Source organism: Saccostrea cucullata, unplaced genomic scaffold (genome assembly GCF_032062105.1).
Source record: "Saccostrea cucullata isolate Sc308-1 unplaced genomic scaffold, CSIRO_AGI_Scuc_v1 ctg7484, whole genome shotgun sequence".
Lineage (NCBI taxonomy): Eukaryota > Metazoa > Mollusca > Bivalvia > Ostreida > Ostreidae > Saccostrea > Saccostrea cuccullata.
This window is the reverse complement of record NW_026934677.1, coordinates 41,230-62,298: the sequence shown is the minus strand read 5'-3', so window position 1 is coordinate 62,298 and position 21,069 is coordinate 41,230. Positions and strand designations below refer to the sequence as shown.

General features: G+C 32.4%; 1 protein-coding gene across 1 annotated transcript; it reads left to right on the top strand.

Moving 5' to 3' along the window:
- Positions 1 to 864: 864 nt before the first annotated feature.
- LOC134241171 (uncharacterized) lies at positions 865 to 9,394 on the top strand. Its single transcript, XM_062723249.1, has 13 exons — positions 865 to 888; positions 1,106 to 1,202; positions 2,476 to 2,614; positions 4,373 to 4,416; positions 5,003 to 5,038; positions 5,219 to 5,272; positions 5,460 to 5,495; positions 5,876 to 5,923; positions 6,458 to 6,490; positions 7,193 to 7,237; positions 7,560 to 7,679; positions 8,186 to 8,286; positions 9,036 to 9,394. The coding sequence occupies exons 2-13, from the start codon at positions 1,124 to 1,126 to the stop codon at positions 9,234 to 9,236; spliced, it is 936 nt and encodes a 311-aa protein (XP_062579233.1). The 5' UTR covers positions 865 to 888; positions 1,106 to 1,123; the 3' UTR covers positions 9,237 to 9,394.
- Positions 9,395 to 21,069: the final 11,675 nt, after the last annotated feature.

The window sequence follows — 21,069 nt, the reverse complement described above, 5'->3', positions numbered from 1 at the left end:
AAAAGAGGGAATTCGAAATATTTAGATTTAAGTTTTGTTTATCTATGAAATCTCATTTGATTGAATAAACTGTGCTAAGTTATAGAATGCTTCACATATTCATTTGAAAAGATTTCCATTTTTCCTGTTTTTACATTCTACTATATTTCAATGGCTAAAAGATAATTTATTCTGACCAGATTCAAGAGAAATATATTATTGTACGTAGTTTTCAAGAAAATATAATATAAACTTATATGTGTTACACTGTTTTCCTCGCATGGATTTTTCGATTTGAAAAATTCGATACGTTCTCCTCCAGCCGTATTATGTTTAAAATATTGCAAAGCAGGGGAACAACAATGATTTTTTAAACAAAATTGATTATATTCTTTTTAAATTTTATATTTTTTTTAAATTTGTTTTTTCTTATTTTATGTCAGTCGGTACTAATATTGTCTTTCTAATTAATATTCAAAATAAAGAGAATTACAAAAGTGCTGATTGACAGTTTTTCGTGATGTCTTATGCGGTCTAATAAATTCACCACCGACTCTTGCGATCGGACTGATTACGTCCTATTTTGAACACAAAAAAATACGTTTGAAGTAAATAAGTAACCTATACAGGTATACTGAGTCAACTTATTAATACAACAAAACAAAACATAAATATGTTACTCTTTATTGCCGATAGGTTTCGCCGTTTGTTGATGCTAAAGAATTGACCTGTCAGAAAAATCACGACTTTTTAGCCGTAAGATGTATCAGTTGTTTTTAAATTTTACAATCCCATCTATTCAAATCAAGCCGGGCTAATTACTCAATTAGTCATAATGAGGTACCAGTTGTGTATATATATTTCTCGCAGTAACCTTGTATACTCATAATTTTAACCATACCTTGAAAGGTAAGCATGGCTTTCAAATTTTTCGTTGATAAGATTTTTTATTTTCTTCAAAATTTTACTAATGCAACAAATTACAATCTTTTTGACAAATGCATTTTAGATGGTTTTTAAATTTCAGTTATTGAGAATTTCAAGTCACTTCAAATTTTATGTGGTTAATAGTTAATTCTTGATAAATGAAAGCGATATACTATATCGGTAATTTTATTCTTGACAGATTTGTTTAACATTGAATATGAAGTACATGTATTTGATAATCGCAATTGCCTGTGGATTCTGCACGGCAGAGTTGATAGAAAAAGAGAAAACTGAACGTAAATATTTTTTTCTTGCTTCATTACGAGGGTTGATCCAAAAGTTCGTGGAATTTCTTCATATTTTATTCATTTTTAAGTTGAATTCGTTGAAAATTACAAATGAAAATATAGACACTTGATGAATATTTAAAATTTAAAAACATTTTTAATATCTTTGATAGCAACTATATGGCAGTTGCCATAGAAACGGTTGTTTAGAAATGCGGGGGAGAGATTAAAGCGTTTATTATTACTTTAATTCTTAATACGTAAAATGAGAATTAAACCGCCCTATATAAAACGAAAATTATGTCATTATTACGATTGCTTGATCTTTTATAAACCTTTGTATGAGAGATTTACTGATTTTACTGGATATTTAGTTTATAAATTGATGATTTATTGTTCATCTTTAAGTTGTTAGACAAAATCAACATTAGGTCAAGTCATATGTTGAGCGAAAATCCCGGGATCACTCTATCTTAAACGCGTATATTATTGACATAGGCTTGGGAAAAATGCATTTGATTACTGGTTTTCCAGGTGCATAAGAAATTTAAGAAAAAAATAGAACTATCATGGACGTTGATTTAGGAAGTGGTTGCTTTTTGGAGACTCTGTTTTTAGTGCATATCCCCCTAGACAAATCAAAAGCGTCAATGGACGTGGTCGGCTGCCGCACTGTTCTTGACAGTGCTAATGAAATTGGAACATCATATGGAAGGATCGGTAGTATTTTAAAATATGAGTAAAAAATGAAGATAAGTTGGTGCGAGAGGATACCCAGGCTTTTCTTGAGAAAAAAAATGGAGGAAAGGGCAGCATTTTGTAGAATAAAGTATTCAAATTGGTCATTAGGAGGAGATGCTTAGAACTATAACGTGACGTGACATATCTCACTTGACGTTACGTCGAAGTCTCCCCCGGGTTTCACAACTATCCATTTTCAGAAAGCTCATGTGACCTTACTGGTAATTGGAAAATAATGAAATTACCTGTATTGTTGCATTATGACACTATATTATAAATATGCCTGTTGCTTGCGTTCATCAAATCACGATAAAATTTTAGAAAGAAATTCCACGAACTTTTGGATCAACCCTCGTATTTAATTTCTTTTCCCCCCCTCTATAAATGTAAATTGTCTTATATCATCTATGTTGACTTTTTTCTCAAAATTTTACAGCCTGTGATGAAAAGAGATAGAAAAATTATTTGTGAATTAAATATTCAACAATATTGTTTTGAATAACATTTGAAATGGTAATGATATTTCAACTTTACTTTTCAGAGGTTGACCTTAAGACTAGAAATGATCTTGCTCTTTTGATAAATAGTGAATATGCGAATACCAGTGCTAAAGCTCTACAAATGCTCACAACCTGTAATAATTCTGTCAACGCTGCGATAGAATACTGCTCAAGTAACTGGTAAGATGCAAAAATTAATGTTTAATACAACAATTTATGTTTATTACAACAATTTATGTTTAATACAACAATTAATGTTTATTACAACAATTAATGTTTACTACAACAATTAATGTTTGTTACAACAAATAATGTTTAATACAACAAATAATGTTTAATACAACAATTAATGTTTAATACAACAATTAATGTTTAATACAACAATTAATGTTTTACAACAATTAATGTTTTACAACAATTAATGTTTTACAACAATTAATGTTTGATGGCCATATATTCCTTTAACAAATAAATATTGCATGTAGTTGAGTTTAACATTTTTAATGAAGAAAAAAGTCAATAGTTTTTTATACTTATATTGATATTATACTTTTTTAAATAGTTGCAATTTTGAATTCTTTTAATTTCTCGGACAGTGCATTCAATGTTTATTTTTAGGCACAGAAAATCTTCTTCTGGCTAAGATGAAAGTATAGAGGGGAACTGTTATTTTATATGCAATTATAAATCTGAAAAAATCGAAAAAGAAATCCTTAAATTTACCATGAATTCATTATTCCCCTCTTTAATTGTAAAATTTTGCTTAACGACGTTCGATCCTGATATCTAAAGTCTTAAACTTTTTTTTGCCAAGGTTATTTTTAGTTTCTACATACATAGCTTAATTAAAATTCAAATCAAAAAATGGGGGTCAATACGCTTCTTTTGGCGCTACAGTACATTTAATATGACCTTTTTGCACTGAAATTTGTGTCTTGATTAAAAATTAAATTTTTGACGTTTTCCTTCCAATATTTTTATCCAATTAAAGCATGAAACAAATTGAACTCTAAGTTTGTTTATAAAAAGACACTTAAAAATTGTGACTAAGAAAAAGTTTCAAATTGCTTCGCATAATCAATTATTTGACCTTTCTGCACTGATAAAAAGTGATTTTTCTGGCATTGAAAATTTAATAAGCAAGAAAATTATTTTAAAGTGTTAAACTTTTTCTGATTTTAAGCAAATAGGTCAAATTTTTCTGGAATATTTAGAAAAGAACATCAAAAGTGGGCGTATATGATGTAAATTTTTAGATATAACTAAAAAAGTGTCAATTTTACGTTAAGATTGGCTCAATTTTTTCCCGGATTTTCAGAATATATTTACTCTATTTGTCACACTTTGTTGATAGAATTCATAAGAAATAATTAAATAGATATATCAGAACCAGCATAACACATTTCACTGCAAAAAGCAGTTTTGTGTGCAACCAGGATGGAAAAATAGGAATCCAAAATTAACAGTACTGTTATAGTTCAAAATGGAAAAACTGATCATTTTCGTCTAAAAAACCTTCCGCCACAAAATATAGTCCCTAGCTTAGTTCTACTTGAATGGAATTTACTCGCGGTTTTTTCATTGAATATACATGTAGTTAAATTTGCACTGTATAATTCAAATTTAATGTTAGAACTTAAAAATGATGCAGAATTTTATAAATAAAGGACCTGACCAATATACGCTCAAAATCTCAGGATCGAACGTCCTTAAAAGCTACTTATAATTTAAAAACATATTTGACGATATTTATAATTCAAGTGTCAATGATTTCATCAAACCTTACTGGCCAATATTTGTTAAAAATGTCCTTTAAATGTGAATAGTTTGTACAGGGAATGTGATCATTATAACATATGTTTAACCTGGTAAAAGTTACCTCTCTTATACATGTAACAGTAATAATGAACATTTAACGAACTATCTTTTATTTAACAGTCAAAGTAGTGGTGGAGGTGGCGGTGATAAATTCCAACAGATGCGTAAGTTTTTTTTTCTTTTTTCTTTACTTCTTTTTTTAAAATTTTTTTTTTTTAAGAAAACAGCTTTAAACATTTACATATATTATTCTTTGATGTAAATTGGTTAAATCTAGTTCGTCGAGAAACAGTCGTAGCAACAGTCAACATTGCTTGATGACGGGTGATATCCCAAAAAATAATGACTGCAAAGAATTTAAGCGCACAAAGTTCACTGTAATATGTATTTGTATAAACATTCAGTATAATATAATAAATATTGCATGTCGTTGAGTGTAACATTGAAAAATTTCACCCACCAATGACCATTGTCAACCTTGGTAGACAGTGGTTTTCTTGTTTTGAAATTTTTCAATGTTACACTCAAATTTATGCAATATTTATATATTTATATAATATCTATAATATAATTATAATAATAAGAATTACGTAAAAGATACTTAAGGACATTCTTAAGGACATATGTGATGTGTAAATGCAGTATTTTAAAATGAGAATCAAGAAATACAAATACTATGATAATTTTTATTGTATTACTTTTCTTACATTTCATGTCTAACCGGATATTTTTCATTCTTCATTCATCTAGTTCAAGATATTGATAACACATTCAGCAAAATTGGAGGTAACAAGAATTCTTACCTGACTTTTTTCATCAAAGTTTTATTATGCAAAATGATAACATAATAATTAACTACTTCAATATACCGGTATTATGAAAATGAGTTGAAATACAATCCTTTGGATTCCTTGACACAAAGCATTAATTCATCGCTTAACATAAATATGATTTTTGTTTTTTAAGCTGACATCAAAAAAGCAGGTCCAGCAATCGAAACTGAGTTTAATAAATTCAAAGGTATGTTGAATTTATTTAATTTCTGTAAAGTTTAAACCTTGATATGTATAATCTGAAAAGAGGTTTATAATGCTCTCTCTCTCTGATATAAAAACAAAACAAAACTTTGTACATAATGCATCTCTCTCTCTCTCTTTCTCTCTGATGAAAAAGTAGATGTAACAATATGCTACCTTGAATGTTTTAGCAACCGTTGATGCAGAGGCAAAGAAGCTCGGCACTTGTAAGTTTAAAAAAATCATTATTATATTGTATTCAAGGCATATACATTATTAATATAAAACTAAGATTAAGAAAGGATATCTTTAAGTTAAGGAGGTTGGGGGTTAACCATCAGATATCACTTAAAATTTTAGATATATTTGAAAGCTGGCAACTATCATTTGGGAAATAAAAATTTCATACATTGTAGTTTTAAAATTTACTTTTGTATATCTTTCTATGAATCTCTATTTCTAAAGGAGATCAAAATGGTCTGAAAATGGCCACAATCCCCAAGCCCTCTTAAAAGTGTATTTCCATCCCTTTTATTTGTTATGAGATTAATAAGATTCTCTTTCTTGTGACCATTAAAAATATCAAGTTTGAATTTCTATGTTCCAGCAATTAAAAACTGGGCAAATAAACAGCAATGGGCAATAGACGCTGCAAGTACGTATGACGTAATGTAATAAGGCCTCAAGACCAGAAACTGAGAACAGACTTGTGCCAAAATTTTAAAACAATAAATTATAACTTTTGCAATAATTTCGATAATGAAATGGAATTTTCACCCTACATGTAATTTTGAATAAAAATGATAAACAAAATTGCATTTTTAAAGCAAGTATGTTTAGTGATACCCAGGATATTAAAATTTTAAATTTTGACTTAATTAAGTCTGTTCTCAGTTTATGGTGTTGGGGCCTGGATACTTTTTTTCCACCATTCACTTGATATTTGTTTTTTATTTTGTCATTAGCGAGAAATAAGTTTATTTATCTAAAAAATACATGTCTAACGAGATATTTATTACTAAAATCGAAGATGTTTTCTATTTTATTTTAAAATTTTCCATTTTAAAGAGTTGTTTTTTTTTCATAGAACAAAAATTAGTTAATTAAAAAAGTGTCGCAATATTTGTTTATTTTGAATGGAAAGATATTTAATTCTGCATTATTAAAGTATGGAATTTTTTTCCCACAGAATTCACAGAAAATCTTGCCAAAAATATTGGATGTAAGTAAATAATACTAACTAAATGTTATAAAACTTATCGCTGTAAATTATTTTGAATACATTAATATTCTTTGATTAATCTCTTTTTTAATTGACACATGTTTACAATCCTGTATCAAATTTTAACTTTATTCAGTTAGTTTTATAATGCAATATGATATGAATAATTAGAAAACGTATATTTTTTGTTTTGTTTTGTTTTCAAAAGAAACTTCTTAAAATTTGTTTAGAAGAGTTCATTCTTTATATTAAATATCAACTAGAAGCATGCAAATTTCGCATAGTATTGAATTTTGCTGTTTTTTTTACACTCACTTTATAGTAACAAATTCTACAGAATTATCTTAAAGTATGCAAAAATATTACTTAAAATAAAAAAACAGCCTTGAAACACAGAAAGAATTGCAAATTTTAATTTTTTAATTGGTCCCTCTATATTATATCTAAAAAATACCCTGGAATTCTATTTAATCTTATCAGAATAAATTAGCTTTCTTCTTGATTGATCTTGAGTTGATAATTTTTTTTTTCAATTTTGAATAAATTTGTTATATATTTTGTAGCTACACTATCTTCAATCTGGTTCAAAATTTTAAACCTTTAGATTGATCAATATCTTTTGCACATTCAGATCTTACAAGTGCAATGCATTTACTAAATTTTAGTATAAGTTAGTAATGTGATGATTAATTTATGTTTCAGCTACAATTGCCTCAAAAGCAAAAGAGTGGTTCAATGCCGCTAAAAGTAAGTTCTATCTCTTTCTCTTAAATACATGGTTGTGTCATGTTGTCAATTTTGAATATACCAGGTTACAGTAAATACAAAATTTACAACATGACTGTAATTTTTTGTATTTACTGCTACTCAGTAAATTCAAAATTTACAACATGACAGTTACAACATACTCGTATTTTTCATAACAAAGATTCAGGAACTTGTTTAATGAAACATTTCAGCATTCATGTAATTTATCAACTAAAAGTAATAATATGTTGTTTTTCTTTATTTTTCAATGCTTATCTCTTGACAATGAATTACAGATGTGTTATATTTTGCATGTGAACAGATTGGGGAAAGGATACACTCAACAAAATACCCGGAGTGAACCTGAGAAGAAAGAGGGCGGTAACCTGCGATACCTGTACTCAAATTGCCAACACAGCCGAAGGCAAAATGTTGGAAACTGGTAAATACACGAAAAATACACAAATGTTTACATTTTTCGTATTTAGAATTAACTACGATTTTGAAATAATCTGCTTTGAACGAACATTTATTAGTATATTAACCTATGTAAACAAAAACATGGCACGAATCCTGTTTACATAACAAAGTTTGGGAACTTTAAATCTGCCTTGTATCTCGACAACTGGAATTAAAATTTTTGATGATCATTAGAAAGACCTTAGTTAAATAATTGTAAAAATGGAAAAATAAATTTGAAAAATTTTAGCTGAAATTGTGATCATGTCCCTTTAAGAATACATTCCTAAGCAGAGTTCTTTGACTGGTCGAGCTTACGAATGGAGCTAATTCACCTGCTAGTACATAAGATCGAAAATAATCTTGCAAATTGTATTCTTTAAATTAAGTTTATAAAGTCCGATTCTTATAGTCGAATAATATCACAACCTTTTCTCTGTTTTTGAACAGAAATTTTCAAATGAACATTTAAAAAATTCATTGTTATAGTTTGTGGAGCGGAGACTATGGGAGAGATATTTGTCCTGACGACGCTGTTGGATAGAATGTCCACTATGATGAAATCTATAGAATCGACGCTTGTTAATGAGGTATGGTTTGATCATAGGTTTGATTGATTGATTGATTGATTTAACGTCCCTCTCGAGAGAATTTTCACTCATATGGAGACGCCACTACAAATTTTGACCTATACTCGGCACTCAGCGCCATTGAGCAGGGAGGGATCTTTTTCGTGCCAGCACTGACTGCAAAAAGGGACTTCGGTTTATACAGTCTCAACCGTGAGACCGGGATCGTATTTTTGAAACAATAGACATGGCTGGTAAGCCTCTTTAAGGCTTAAAAATATGTTAAATGTAACAAAATTCAAAATATATTATTTGAGAGAATAAACTGTAAAATCACGTATACTCAAGGCGTCAATTTTTTTCTGGTTTGAAAAAGAAATATTCCTTTAGGGGAACATGATTTTCTATCGTTCAGAAGTGCTGTGTTAAAATTTAACTTTTCACGGAAGACTTGAATGCATGGGTCTTTTTGATACCAGGAAAAAACAAAACAATGTTAAATACTTACGTTAAGATTTGTATTTTCAAACAGAAGATACATTTTGTACAACAACCCAGCCCATTACCCCACCAACTTACTCGGCCACACCCAACCCCCCAACCCCCCAAGAAAAAAAAATACATGTACGCATGCAAATCTTTTGTAATTTTAAAAGTTAATTTTTTTAAATTTCCTGTTTGGACGTCAAAACCATTAAATTATAAAGATATTAAAAGTTTAACCAAACTGACAATGTTTAATAATGATGCTTTATTGCTTGTATTTGTAGATCGATGCCGATACCGCCAAAACCACTGTCAAGTCTTACGTTCCTCTTGTGTTGACTGCTCCATTGACCAGTGTCAAGTATACAGTGAATAACACAGCCAGTGTCGTCAGTGGAGGCGGTAAAGAAATAAACCTGGGGAGCACCGACGACATTGCTGATGTCGTGGCCGGAATCATTTACGCTGATTATTTCAAAATTTAGAATATTTTATTGACTTCCGGTTTATAACGGGAGATTTTTTTCTTATATAAAGAGATTATCGTTTTTTTTTAAATATTTGCATTTTTTAACCTTCATTGGAAGAAAAATTTTGACCATTTGTGACGATTAATAATAAAATGGCGATATGTTTTCTTAAAGTTGTGTCTTTTTTAATTAAATATCAGCTGTACAATTTTTTAGTACAGTTACTGAATAGCCTCTGGTGTTCTGTAATGAGAAATAGCGGTGAACAGGCAAGAATCCCTTTCTCCATTCCATTTAAGGTTTTACTAAAGACCAAAGGTCAACATGTCCAAAATTTTATTTCTACAATAGCTCCAAAACTATGTGAGGTATAAAAATAAAACGTTTACATTTTTCAAATAAATCGTTCATTAACAGATAGAGAGTATCACTTGAAAATAAATATTTTAAAAGATAATATATTTTTTGAGAAAAAATAAAAAAAAAAAATTATGTGTCATTTTTTTTTTATAAAAAGCTGATTGAAAATAAAATGAATTTCATAGGACACGAAACAAATGTATTCACACAGAGAAATCACTAGTTTAAAACCAATATTTTATTACTGATTATTGGAACTCTTAAAAGTTTAAATATTTGAATGACAACTGTTCTCAATATTGTATTTAATCCCAACTGGTTAATTCAAAAATTAGTACAAGTCAGTAGTTTCATTGTCTCGTAATAGCGCGTAGTATGCTAGCAGGTCGCGGGAGGGGGTGATGGTTGACCCCTCGTTATTTTCCAATGGTAAGTTTATTGCTATTAATATGCATGTATGATAGCAATTTTCATAAATGACCGGTCCAACCCATCTTCACCCATCTTCACTTTTAGTTAACAATTAAAAATTTGGCAAATTAATTACATTTTTGTGCCATTACTCTTATGTTAAGGGAAGTAACTCAAAATTAAAGAACAGTGCTGGAATTCTGTGTTTAGATTCAATATTTGCATTTTAAGCCAAAGTATATGCATGTCATCGGAAATAAGGTTTCATGTATTTTATGTATAAACCTTATGAAATAAATGGGATTTGAAGAAAAAGTATGGTTAAAAATAATACAGACCCATTTTATCAACATTTTACATAGGAAATGCATTGAAAATTGTAAAAACATTGATTTGAGAAAATCTATAAAGGAAGGCTGGCTTGAAAAATTCTATAGGAAAGCCAGAAACGTTGCCAGTGTCCTTAAGACCACATGTGCTTGTGGACAGGAATACCCCCTTCCCACCACCCGAATACACACGCTGGATCCCAAGATACTTTTATTCATCTTTTTTTCATAAGGAAAGAGGTTCACTTAAATTATTACCTTTTTTTGGTCCTGTGAATTTAAAAAAAAAACACTAGAAACTGCTTGATTTTAGTAAACAATGCATTAAATATCATTTAAACATTTGGTGATTGTAATTTTCTTTGCTAGTCAATGCATGATGGCGTCACAAAATGCGTCAATTTCCTCATATTCTTAAAAAAAGTCTCACTCCGCAAAATCAGCCAATTTTCAAAGCTTCTTTTCTTCAATTTTTTAATATAGCGCGCAACCTCTGATCTAGAATAAGCAACTAGTAATTGATAGAATTGTTCCGGAGGATAACAAAACATGTTATTATTTTTTTTTTTATCAAAGGGTGCGCTCAAATCATTTTTCTTCTCTGAAAGTACTCAAATATACCTGACTGTATACATTAAAATTCAAGAACTTTGCAGTTCCATAAAGCCTGAGTTCGGATATTCAGAGGCGTGGAGTTTAAGAAAAAAAAAGTTTTAATAGGAAATGAAAGTACCAACTTAAGTCTCTACTTTACTTAATTTGATGTTTAAAATGGAACATAAAGTGTTCGTCAATAAATAGGTATGACGACAGAGCCGTTTTATGCATAAAGTGAACCGAGCTCTTTATCTTCTAGTACACATTTACATTGTATCACAGGAGTTCGCGTACCAATCAATTTTGCCGAAATTTTCGGTAAATAAAAAAGATACGTAATACCTATTATTTTACGTATTACGTATTTTTTTATTTAATGAAAATTTCGGTATAATTGCTAGGTACGCGAACTCCTGTGATTGTATCAATATCAAAAATTGAAATGAAAGAAAACGTAAAATTCAGATTTTATAAAAAAAATCATACCCATTGAATTATAAAAACCGTGGGTTTGATTTTTGATAAAAGAACCGTAACAAAACTTTAATTCTACGTTATTTTTAGGATTTTTCATAATGTAAATGTGTACAATGTACTAGAAGATAAATCTATGAAAGAAGTTGAATAATAAATCTTAGGACCCAGGGGTGTATACTAGTATTCGGGGGGGGGGGGGGTCCTGTCCACAGCACCTTTGAATAAGACATCATAATACGATACAAGAATTGTGGTAGAAAGGGTAAGATCAAGGTTTTTTGATCGTTTATTCTGAAAATTACTGTTCCTGGATATTATACTGATGCATTTCATTTTTATACCACCCGCTTGAAAAGCGGGAAGGTATATAGTAATCGGTATGTCCGTCCCTCCGTCAGTACATCCGTCTGTCTGTACGTCCTTCTGTCCGTTACGATTTGGAATACCCATATATCATATACCTAGTAGTGTATCAGCCCTGATACAGGCGTTTTGGACTTGGCGAGACAGCGCCTCGGAGGTAGGGCTGTCTCGCCCTCAGGGCTGAGATATCTCTGTCTCGGCCCGTCGTCAATGGGCTGTCTCGCCCTCAAATTTCAAATTATTATTTCTGTTTAATTTGTGTGAATTAAGAGTAAAATTCATATTTAAGTATTAAAGAGAAACATTATATATTCAAAAATTTAACCAGAGTTTTTAAAAGTTATTTATTTATAATAGAATTTTGAGAAAATTGTTTTTAAAAAGTGCGCCAAATGATAGCATTTGTGACGTAAGAGAGGTAACTCTTGTTTACTTCTAGGACAGCAACAAGTCATGTTTTGAAACAATGGACGGTTATTTGCTTTGACAGTAAGACAATACCAAGTTTTCATTTAATGTGCCATTTTTAATTAGATATATATTGTAAACAAAACAAATATTTACTGTAAATCTCAGGTTAACAAATTTTAACGATTCGTTGACGAAGTTGTAACCACAGGGGCTTGTTACGAAATATTTATCTTCTTTTAATAAAGTTACCCCTACTATAAAAAATACACAAGGGAGGAATCTAAAAATAGGAAATTCGCTACCACAAATTTTGACAGGACTTTCTATCTTGTTTCTGGGCGACTTTCGTTGCGGACCAAGTAGGAGTGAGTGGAGTATAGATTCAATTTTAATATTCTTCAGTCAAATTCTAATCAACGCGTACCGTTAGTCATATAACTAACCTCTTTTCTCGATATTTGGATCTGGCGACAGTTCTTTCCATATGCGTCTATTGAAAGCAGCGCTCTGATTGGTTGCTTTCTGTAGATAACTCGTACACAAAATATAAACTGCAAGGATTGACATGCTTAGTGAAGGATATTTAACAAGTTTATATAGATAAACATAACCAAATATAGTAAAATACGTACAATGAAACCACACCTGTATTGTTCAATGCCATCAAGACAGTTTGATTTTCCCTCCGTTTTGGTGCACTAAATTAAAGAGCTACTTTGTGTACGAGTTATTTACAGAAAGCAACCAATCAGAGCCCTGCATTCAATTTACGCCGGAAATTCGTATGGAAAGAATTGTCGCCAGATCCAAATATCGAGAAAAGAGGTTAGTTATATGACTAACGGTACGCGTTGATTAGAATTTGACTGAAGAATATTAAAATTGAATCTATACTCCACTCACTCCTACTTGGTTCGCAACAAAAGTCGCCCAGAAACAAGATAGAAAGTCCTGTCAAAATTTGTGGTAGCGAATTTCCTATTTTTAGATTCCTCCCTTGTGTATTTTTATAGTAGGGGTAACTTTATTAAAAGAAAATAAATATTTCGTGACAAGCCCCTGTGGTTTAATACCTTTTAAATCATTGTTATCTAATGTGCTTCGAAATGAAATGTTTCAAAACACCAGGACTATTCTTTTTAATGACCAGACCAGGCAAATCTATCTCTATTTGATTATTCACCATCAAGCAACATCTCCAAGAACGTCGAAATAAAGAAAGATAACTCTAATATATTGTTATGATAAACGTGATGATAAAAAAATATCAAAATATTTGTTCTTTTCTTTGGTTTTAGATATATGATATAAACAACATCACACCACTGTTTTGATCTCGTCCCTGGTATCAGCCCTCGGATGGTATCAACCGCTCGGGCTGATACCAGGGCCGAGATCAAAACAGCAGTGTGATATTCTGTATTTACATGATGCCATTGTGATCTCTTTTTTTAAATTTCGGTATGACACTTATTTTGGGTCTCCAAGAGCAAAACAGGGACTTTGTCTTTATAATCATATGGGAGGTGGGGGGTATCATTTGGTGAGCTCATTCTCACAGCTCTAGTAACAATTAAAATTGTTGGTAAAAAATTGAATTGTTGCATGTTTTGTTTTCAGTATTCTTTTTAAGGGATTAAAATTGTTAATATTTATTTATTATTACAAAACAAATTTTGTTTCTATTTCTTATTTTTAATGTATTTATTGGGGTTTTTTTGACAGATGAAATTTTACCTGGCTCTTTCGCTTGCTCTCGTTGCAATAGGTAGGTTAAAATTTAATTTCAATATGTAACATGCTACGGATAAAAAATTAATTTTGTTTAGATTTAATTGCTTTAACTTGAATCTTGTAGCACATCGTTATGTAATTAAAGTATTTACAACTGCTACCAACGAATTTTCGATACATTTATGTAGACTTACTTGTAAAATTAAAGCATGATAGAGTATGACCGGTTTGAACTTTATCCATCCATTTAAAAGTAAATCTGTAAACAAGCTAATTTAGAGCTTAAGGAAAAAAGTAAACCATGCGCAGTTCGGGGGGGGGGGGTCGGATCCCCCTGACTGAATTTGTAGAATTATTGAATGTATACATGTATACTGAAGCAAACAGAATATGCCAATACGGATGTAAAGATTTATTAAGTGTAAGCCAGACGTCATAACTTTTTATATTTACATGCCGTATACTATCATTTATTAAAACAAAGTAAAGCTCAAAGGGTTCTGGAGATATCTTGTGTGGAAACGAAAGCGTTACAGACAGACAGAAAGACGGAGGGACCTACAGACCCAAATTAATATCCCCCACTTTCAGTGAAAGCGGGGGACAAAAAAGTATATCACTGCGGTAGTTGGCAAGATTCCTGTACCCCTCGTCCAGGACTATTTCCCTTGGCTTTGCGTCGGAAAATATAGTCCTGGCTTTGGGGAATTGGAATACAATAAAACTCGGTTATAGCGAAGTCCTGGGGGCCTGTGAATTTAATTCGCTATATCCGTAATTCGTTATATCCGTTTAACGAATTCGTATAACTATTATAGCGAATTCACACTATGCATGTTTTTCTACAGTATTACTACATGTACCTACTATGTTAGTGAAGCAAATATTACAAGACATATCTTCGATAACTAAGGTTTTCTTATGAATGGGATTTTATAAACAAATGCTAAAAGGAAATAAAGTAAGTTCAATTTATCATTTTTTTTATAATCTTTAAAGGTTCGTTATGAAAGATGTAAATTTCATTATATTTAACCTCAATGGGACTCAAAATCAGTTCGCTAGATCCGTAAATTCGTTATATCAGAGTTGGTTATAACAGTGAAATTTTACAAAGTTTTGTGAAGAATTTTGCCGGGGACCCAGAAAAACTTCGCTATAAGCGTGAATTCGTGTACGTGTTCGTACTAAACGAGTTTTACTGAAATGCTAACTCCCTCAATGACATACTTTAACTGTATATGAAGACATTGAAATATATCAATATCCATCCATATATTCTTATTAATAAGGAAGATCATACTATTTGTTGTGCTTTTAATAGGTGATTCAAAAATGTGTATGTATGTATACTTTGTAATGAAATGGATAGTGGATTGATTACGAGATTGACTGCGAAAAATACCGGTCAGGACATTATTGCTAAATAAAAAAATTGTGACACAATAAAATTTCTGTCGATGGTGAACCCTGCATGATATATCAGTAGCTTGCTTTCACTGAAAGTGGGGGATATTTATTTGGGTTTGTCTGTCCGTCTGTCTGTTACGCTTTTGAGTACCGATCTCTTATCCCCAACTCCTCCTATACCAATGAATAGCATTTGATGAGACTTTCATTGAATCTTTATTACATATTGTCATTCTGCACTCCTATTTCACTGTTGATCCGACACATATTTTGGGTTTCCTATAGCAAAATATAGACACTGCCATTATATTCATATCGGAGGCGGAGAGGGGGGGTGTATCATTTAGTGAGCTCAATGCTTGGACTTGCTAGTAAATTTCCCGGACTTCGTTCTGTGCACATGGTACATGCTTACAATAACTACAATTTCCTGTTTTATAAAATTAGAACCAAACAATGCAAATTCTGGAAAAATGTAGTGTAACATTCTGATGCGGAAGATAAGAAAATTTGTTTGTTGTAGGTATCCTTAAGATGTGTCATCAATCGCATCATCTCGGGTGTTAAGCTTTCCGTCAGAGGTCGGAAAAACACATCGAATGAATTAACATCACAGGATGTCAAATATTTATACATTTCCTGTTTATTCAAATATAGGATAGACAGAGTTAGAAGTTACTTCTATAGTATATTCGGGGTAACATCACTACATTGAATGAAGTTAAACTCCATATTCCACAGATAAAAAGACTCCATGCATTTATTTCAAAGACCATGAAAAGGAGGGTTGTCATGGCCTCTATCTTATACATTCGAGGTCGTTTTTCCGCTAGTCGGAAAGGCCCGAGAAGTTGCAACTGGATTTATTATAAGATGTAGCTCGATGGAAACTGGAATATCTTACGTTGAAACCCTAACATACAATGAACACTTTCTCGATAAATATAAAATTTCTGAGACGTTTATAGCAAAAATAAAATGTTGAACTTCATCAAATATTGGACTTCATCAAATTTCATTCAGTGGTATGAAAAGAGAAGAGATGGGTACCCCAAAGCTTAACAGACAGACGAACAGACGTACAGACAATCGGACAGACATACCGATTACTATATACCCTCCCGCTTTTCAAGCGGGGGATGTAATAACAGAAATGATTAAAAACTTGTTCAAGGCCTCTCTTTTGTGATTTTAGATGCAAAAAAAGTTTGCAAAAGGTGCACATATTTATTAAACTGTACTGTAAAGATTTAACAATTTTCGTAATCAAACGAGAACAATTGATTAAATTCAAGAAGAAAGGTTTTTATTGGTGGTTGGTGGTATTACCAAATTTGAGACCTCAATCATCGAAAGTATTCAACAGTTACTTCTATTTTTATATACTCAGTGAGAAAGGTTTTCTTTTCTTTTCAAAAAAATTAAACTAAAATTGATTTTGCTCCGCATTTAAGGACACACAAACACAAAAATGGATGGATGGATCCATACATTATACATATGTATGCAGGTAAATTGTACTTTGTGAACTCACTTCACAGGCAAGCTGGCACAGGTAACATCTGAGATGCGACAATTTAATCCCTGTGTCTTAGGAGTGAGTGAAAGCAGATGGAATGGGTGTAGAAAGATGAAAACCACCACCAGAAAAAAACTGTCCTCTTCTCTGGAATAGATGACAAGCTACATTAGGAAGTAGCCATCATTCTCTGGAAAGGTTTAGAGCGGTGCCTGTTGGAATGTAAGCCAATAAATAAAAGATTGATTAGCAAAAGTTTGAAGGACAAACACAACACAAAACATTACTACAATGCTATGTATCAACTGACAGTAGCGATGAAGACAAAGACAACTTTCAAAGTCAGAGACAGAGAAAATCCGATTGCATGTGGAGACTTCAGACGTAGGCAGTGACCATCACCTGATTTCAGCACTCAACAAGATCAAACTGAAAAAAAACTGAGAAAGGCCTAACACTCAAGCACGTTTTGACATTCAGAGACTGACACAGACTGAGGGACAACACTGTGAAAGCTGCCTTCATCAGCGATTTAAGAGTAGAAACGTATACCAAATCTAGCAATATAATATTGGACGAAGAGGAGACCATTGTGGAAAACACATGGAAGCAAGTGGTCAAATTGTATACTGAAAGCAGAAAAGAGACTTTGTTGACAAGAAAAACACCAACAAAGACTGTATCGAACATGTAACTCTGATTGCTATAGAGGAGAGAAAGGAAGTCAAGAAAAAAGATACTGCAGATCAAGTATCCACAACTGCATGAGAGGCAAGAGGGGCTGTATATACAACTGAGGCAGAGGCAGCGGCAGCACACGGAGGGCAAAGAAGAGAGAACAAATTGGTAAATTTAGAGGAAACACAGGAATTCGTAGCAGGGACTAACGCGGAACACTGCTGACAACAGAAAAAGAATAAGAAGGGACATTTGCTAAACACTTTCATGAACTACTTTATTGAAACAGGTGTTTATTCAGAAGCCATAGAAGATCCCGAGACTGATGAGATAATGCATACCCTTAAGAACGGGAAGTCACCACGGCGAGACAATCTTAATGCATAGCTACTTAAAGCAGATCCTGGAATAGCAGCCACCATCCTCCAATCACTGCTTACAGCTGTGTGTGATGGAGAGAAAATATCTGATGACTGATCACTGATGTAATGTGATGATTATCAAGATCCCAAAAGAAAGGAGCCCTAACAATTGTAACAACTGGGGGTGGTGGGTGTCACTCTATTGTCTGTGTCAATTAAGATTCTGGTCAAGATAATCATCAAAAGAATGTTAAAAATTGTTGACGCTGTATTGAGGAAAAGCAAGCAGGATATAGGAAAAATCGAGGGTGTACTGACAAGATCTTTGCACTGTGCAGCACCATAGAGCAGTGCACAGAGTGGCAGAGGCAACTGTACAGAATGTAAACTTCGTAGACTTTGAAAAAGCTTTCGAGAGCAGACACCGATATGGCCTTTGGAGCACCCTACGTCATTACGGTATTCCATCTAAACTGTTCCACCTGATCAAGAACTTTTATAACAACTTCAGATGCTCAATAGTACACAATGACATCTTCTTCGATGTTAAAAATGGAGTCAGACGAGGATGCGTAATGTCTGCAGTATTACCGGACCTGGTCATCGATTGGATGCGTAATGTCTGGTTCATACAAAATACTCTCAAAGGGGAATCCACTGGAACCGGTTCTCAACTTGCGGATAACCTTGCGCTAATGTCTCAGGCCTACCAGCAATTCCCAGAGAAGACCAACAGACTTCAAACATCCGTACAGCATGCAGGGCTACCAATCAGTACGATAAAGACGAAGACAATAAAATTTATGTGGAATTGTTTGCTCCTGTTAAAGTCAATGGTGAGTAGCTATGCCAGAAAGACAACTTTATTTACCTAGTTTTAAACTAGAGGATTGCACAAAAGTGGACATCCACAGCAGATTGGGAAAGGGCAGGAGAGTATTTAGAGAGGTGAATAAAATCTGGAGGTTTGTACAATACAGCATCAGTGTAATGCTTTAATAGAGTTGTGTTGTATCAACTCTCCAATATGGATGCCGAAGAATATCAGTAACAAAGGCAGATCTTAGCAAACACTCTCGATCCTTCCAAACCACATACTTCCGTTGAGTACTCAAAATTTTCTGGCCAAAGAAAGTTACAAATGAAGACCTGCTGAGCAGTTGCAATCGAGAGGACTTGGGTACCATAATTACTAAAAGGCAAGGAGATAGATGTGACATGTTCGCCGAAAAGACCCCAGCCAACAACAAGAACAGCACAGCATTGAACCAAAGAGGACAAAAGAAAGAGGGGGTAACCTGGAACATCATGGCTAGGGACAGTTACAACCGAGATGAAAGTCATGCACCAGACCTGGAGATTATTGACGAGGTTTCCCCAGGATAGAAGTTGCTGCCCTACACGCCACAAAGTGTAAAGACAATCTAATTAAAATTAGATGTTCCGAATCCGCTATCGCTTCTCAAACCAATCTAATTAAAATTAGGAACATCTAATTTTAATTAGATTGAGTGTAAAGGACGATGGTGAACTTACTTTGGATGTAGGAATGTAATACCGGGTTTATGATTTGAACTTTTATTCTAAATTCTACGTACTCCATCACTTCTTCCCTAAATTGACACTTCTGAATACATTATATCCGATGTAAATGTATTCAATTTAAGCTATCAGTGAACAGAAGTACACATGGGGGAAAGGTGGGATCAGTCGATACGTTTTAAATAAGCAGGTATATTATGAATGGAATTATGTTTTAAGCTTTGGACACTTCAGGAAAGACAACTGTAAAACTTATGAAATATCTAGTTTGTGAACAATTAAACTTTGCGATAATTGTAATGACTTCAGTTTTTTATCATCAACTCCGCTAATGCTAAATTTAGCAATATACAATTATCACTTGCAAATGGATTTTTTCCCCTCTCAGTTAATTTGATACGCAAAAACATTATCAGTTTTAAGAGGGGCACACTGCTATACTTCAACAGCCCTAAATACGAATTTTCGGACATACTGCACAACAGTATACTAGTCTAACTTCTGATTCGAATCAGCTGTGGATTCTCAGAAACTCAATTAAAAACTTTAAAAAATTTGAAAACAGCCAAATTTATCTGAAAGCCAGCAAAATCAAAACGTACACATTAAAATAAAAATATACCCACACATTTTATCCAAACAGTCTTCATGGTTGTTTGAAAACTAGGCCTTTAGATATCATAGAAAACTGCTTCTTCAATAAAAGTGGAAGTCCGGAATATTTCAATTTTGTGATTATTCTTTAACAAAATTACTCTGTGAAAAAATCACCCTTACTCTGAACACAAGTACTTCAATGTTTTTATCGACAATGTTCTTTATTAATGTAATTCTACTATCACCTAAATATAGTGCCACTGCCAGAACTACTCTGAAGTCATCGGGTTTTATAATTTGCAGAACACCGAAAAACAAAAGGTTCCGAACACATTAGTAGGGGTGTATTTAAGCATGAACTAATTTAGATTTAAAATTTTCCTTGTATTTATATATAGTTAAGTATGGGGAAAAGGGGATCAGGTTTCCAGCAATGTCTACAAGACAATTGATTGTGCAAGTCAAACAATGGGCCTTAATAAGAGCAAATTAAGAGTTTACCATTAGAAACTACATATTATTCGATTTCAAGAATTTAATCTGAGCTAGGAGAGTAAATGTTTAACGCTAGGCAGACATGAAAGGCATTTCCAAAAAAAAATTTAAAGCCATCATTTCGTAAATTTATTGGTCATAATTACTTTCTCAGCAAATAAAGCATATCAGAATACCTTGTGAAAAAGGATATTTACAACAAAGTAATATTTAATTTACATCCTTAAATTAATTTATGTAAAACGTTTGATACGGCAGACCCATGTTAGCAATTAAGTTTCTTGATCCCAAAATTTCTTATCCGTGATATTCAAGTTATTCTCGAAGATCTCGTTGTAAATTGATATGATTTATAGGCTCGGCCGTCGGATGCTAAGATATGCGTGCGGGTTCTCACGACTTTCACCATTCCCTCACAGAGCTTTGTCAGTGAACGCGCAAACAAAAATTCTGCTGTAATATTAATTGTCTATTCAATTTGGATAGAAAAGTACGAATTCTAATTTTTGATGGTTATTTTCCTCGGTATGTTGGATCTTTGTTGTTTTTCGATTCGGAATTAA

Coding starts and splice junctions, on each gene's coding strand:
- LOC134241171 (XM_062723249.1), top strand. CDS start 1,124: ATGAAGTACATGTATTTGATAATCGCAATTGCCTGTGGATTCTGCACG. Junction 5,273..5,459: donor TGAGTTTAATAAATTCAAAG/GTATGTTGAATT, acceptor TGAATGTTTTAG/CAACCGTTGATGCAGAGGCA. Junction 5,496..5,875: donor GGCAAAGAAGCTCGGCACTT/GTAAGTTTAAAA, acceptor TCTATGTTCCAG/CAATTAAAAACTGGGCAAAT.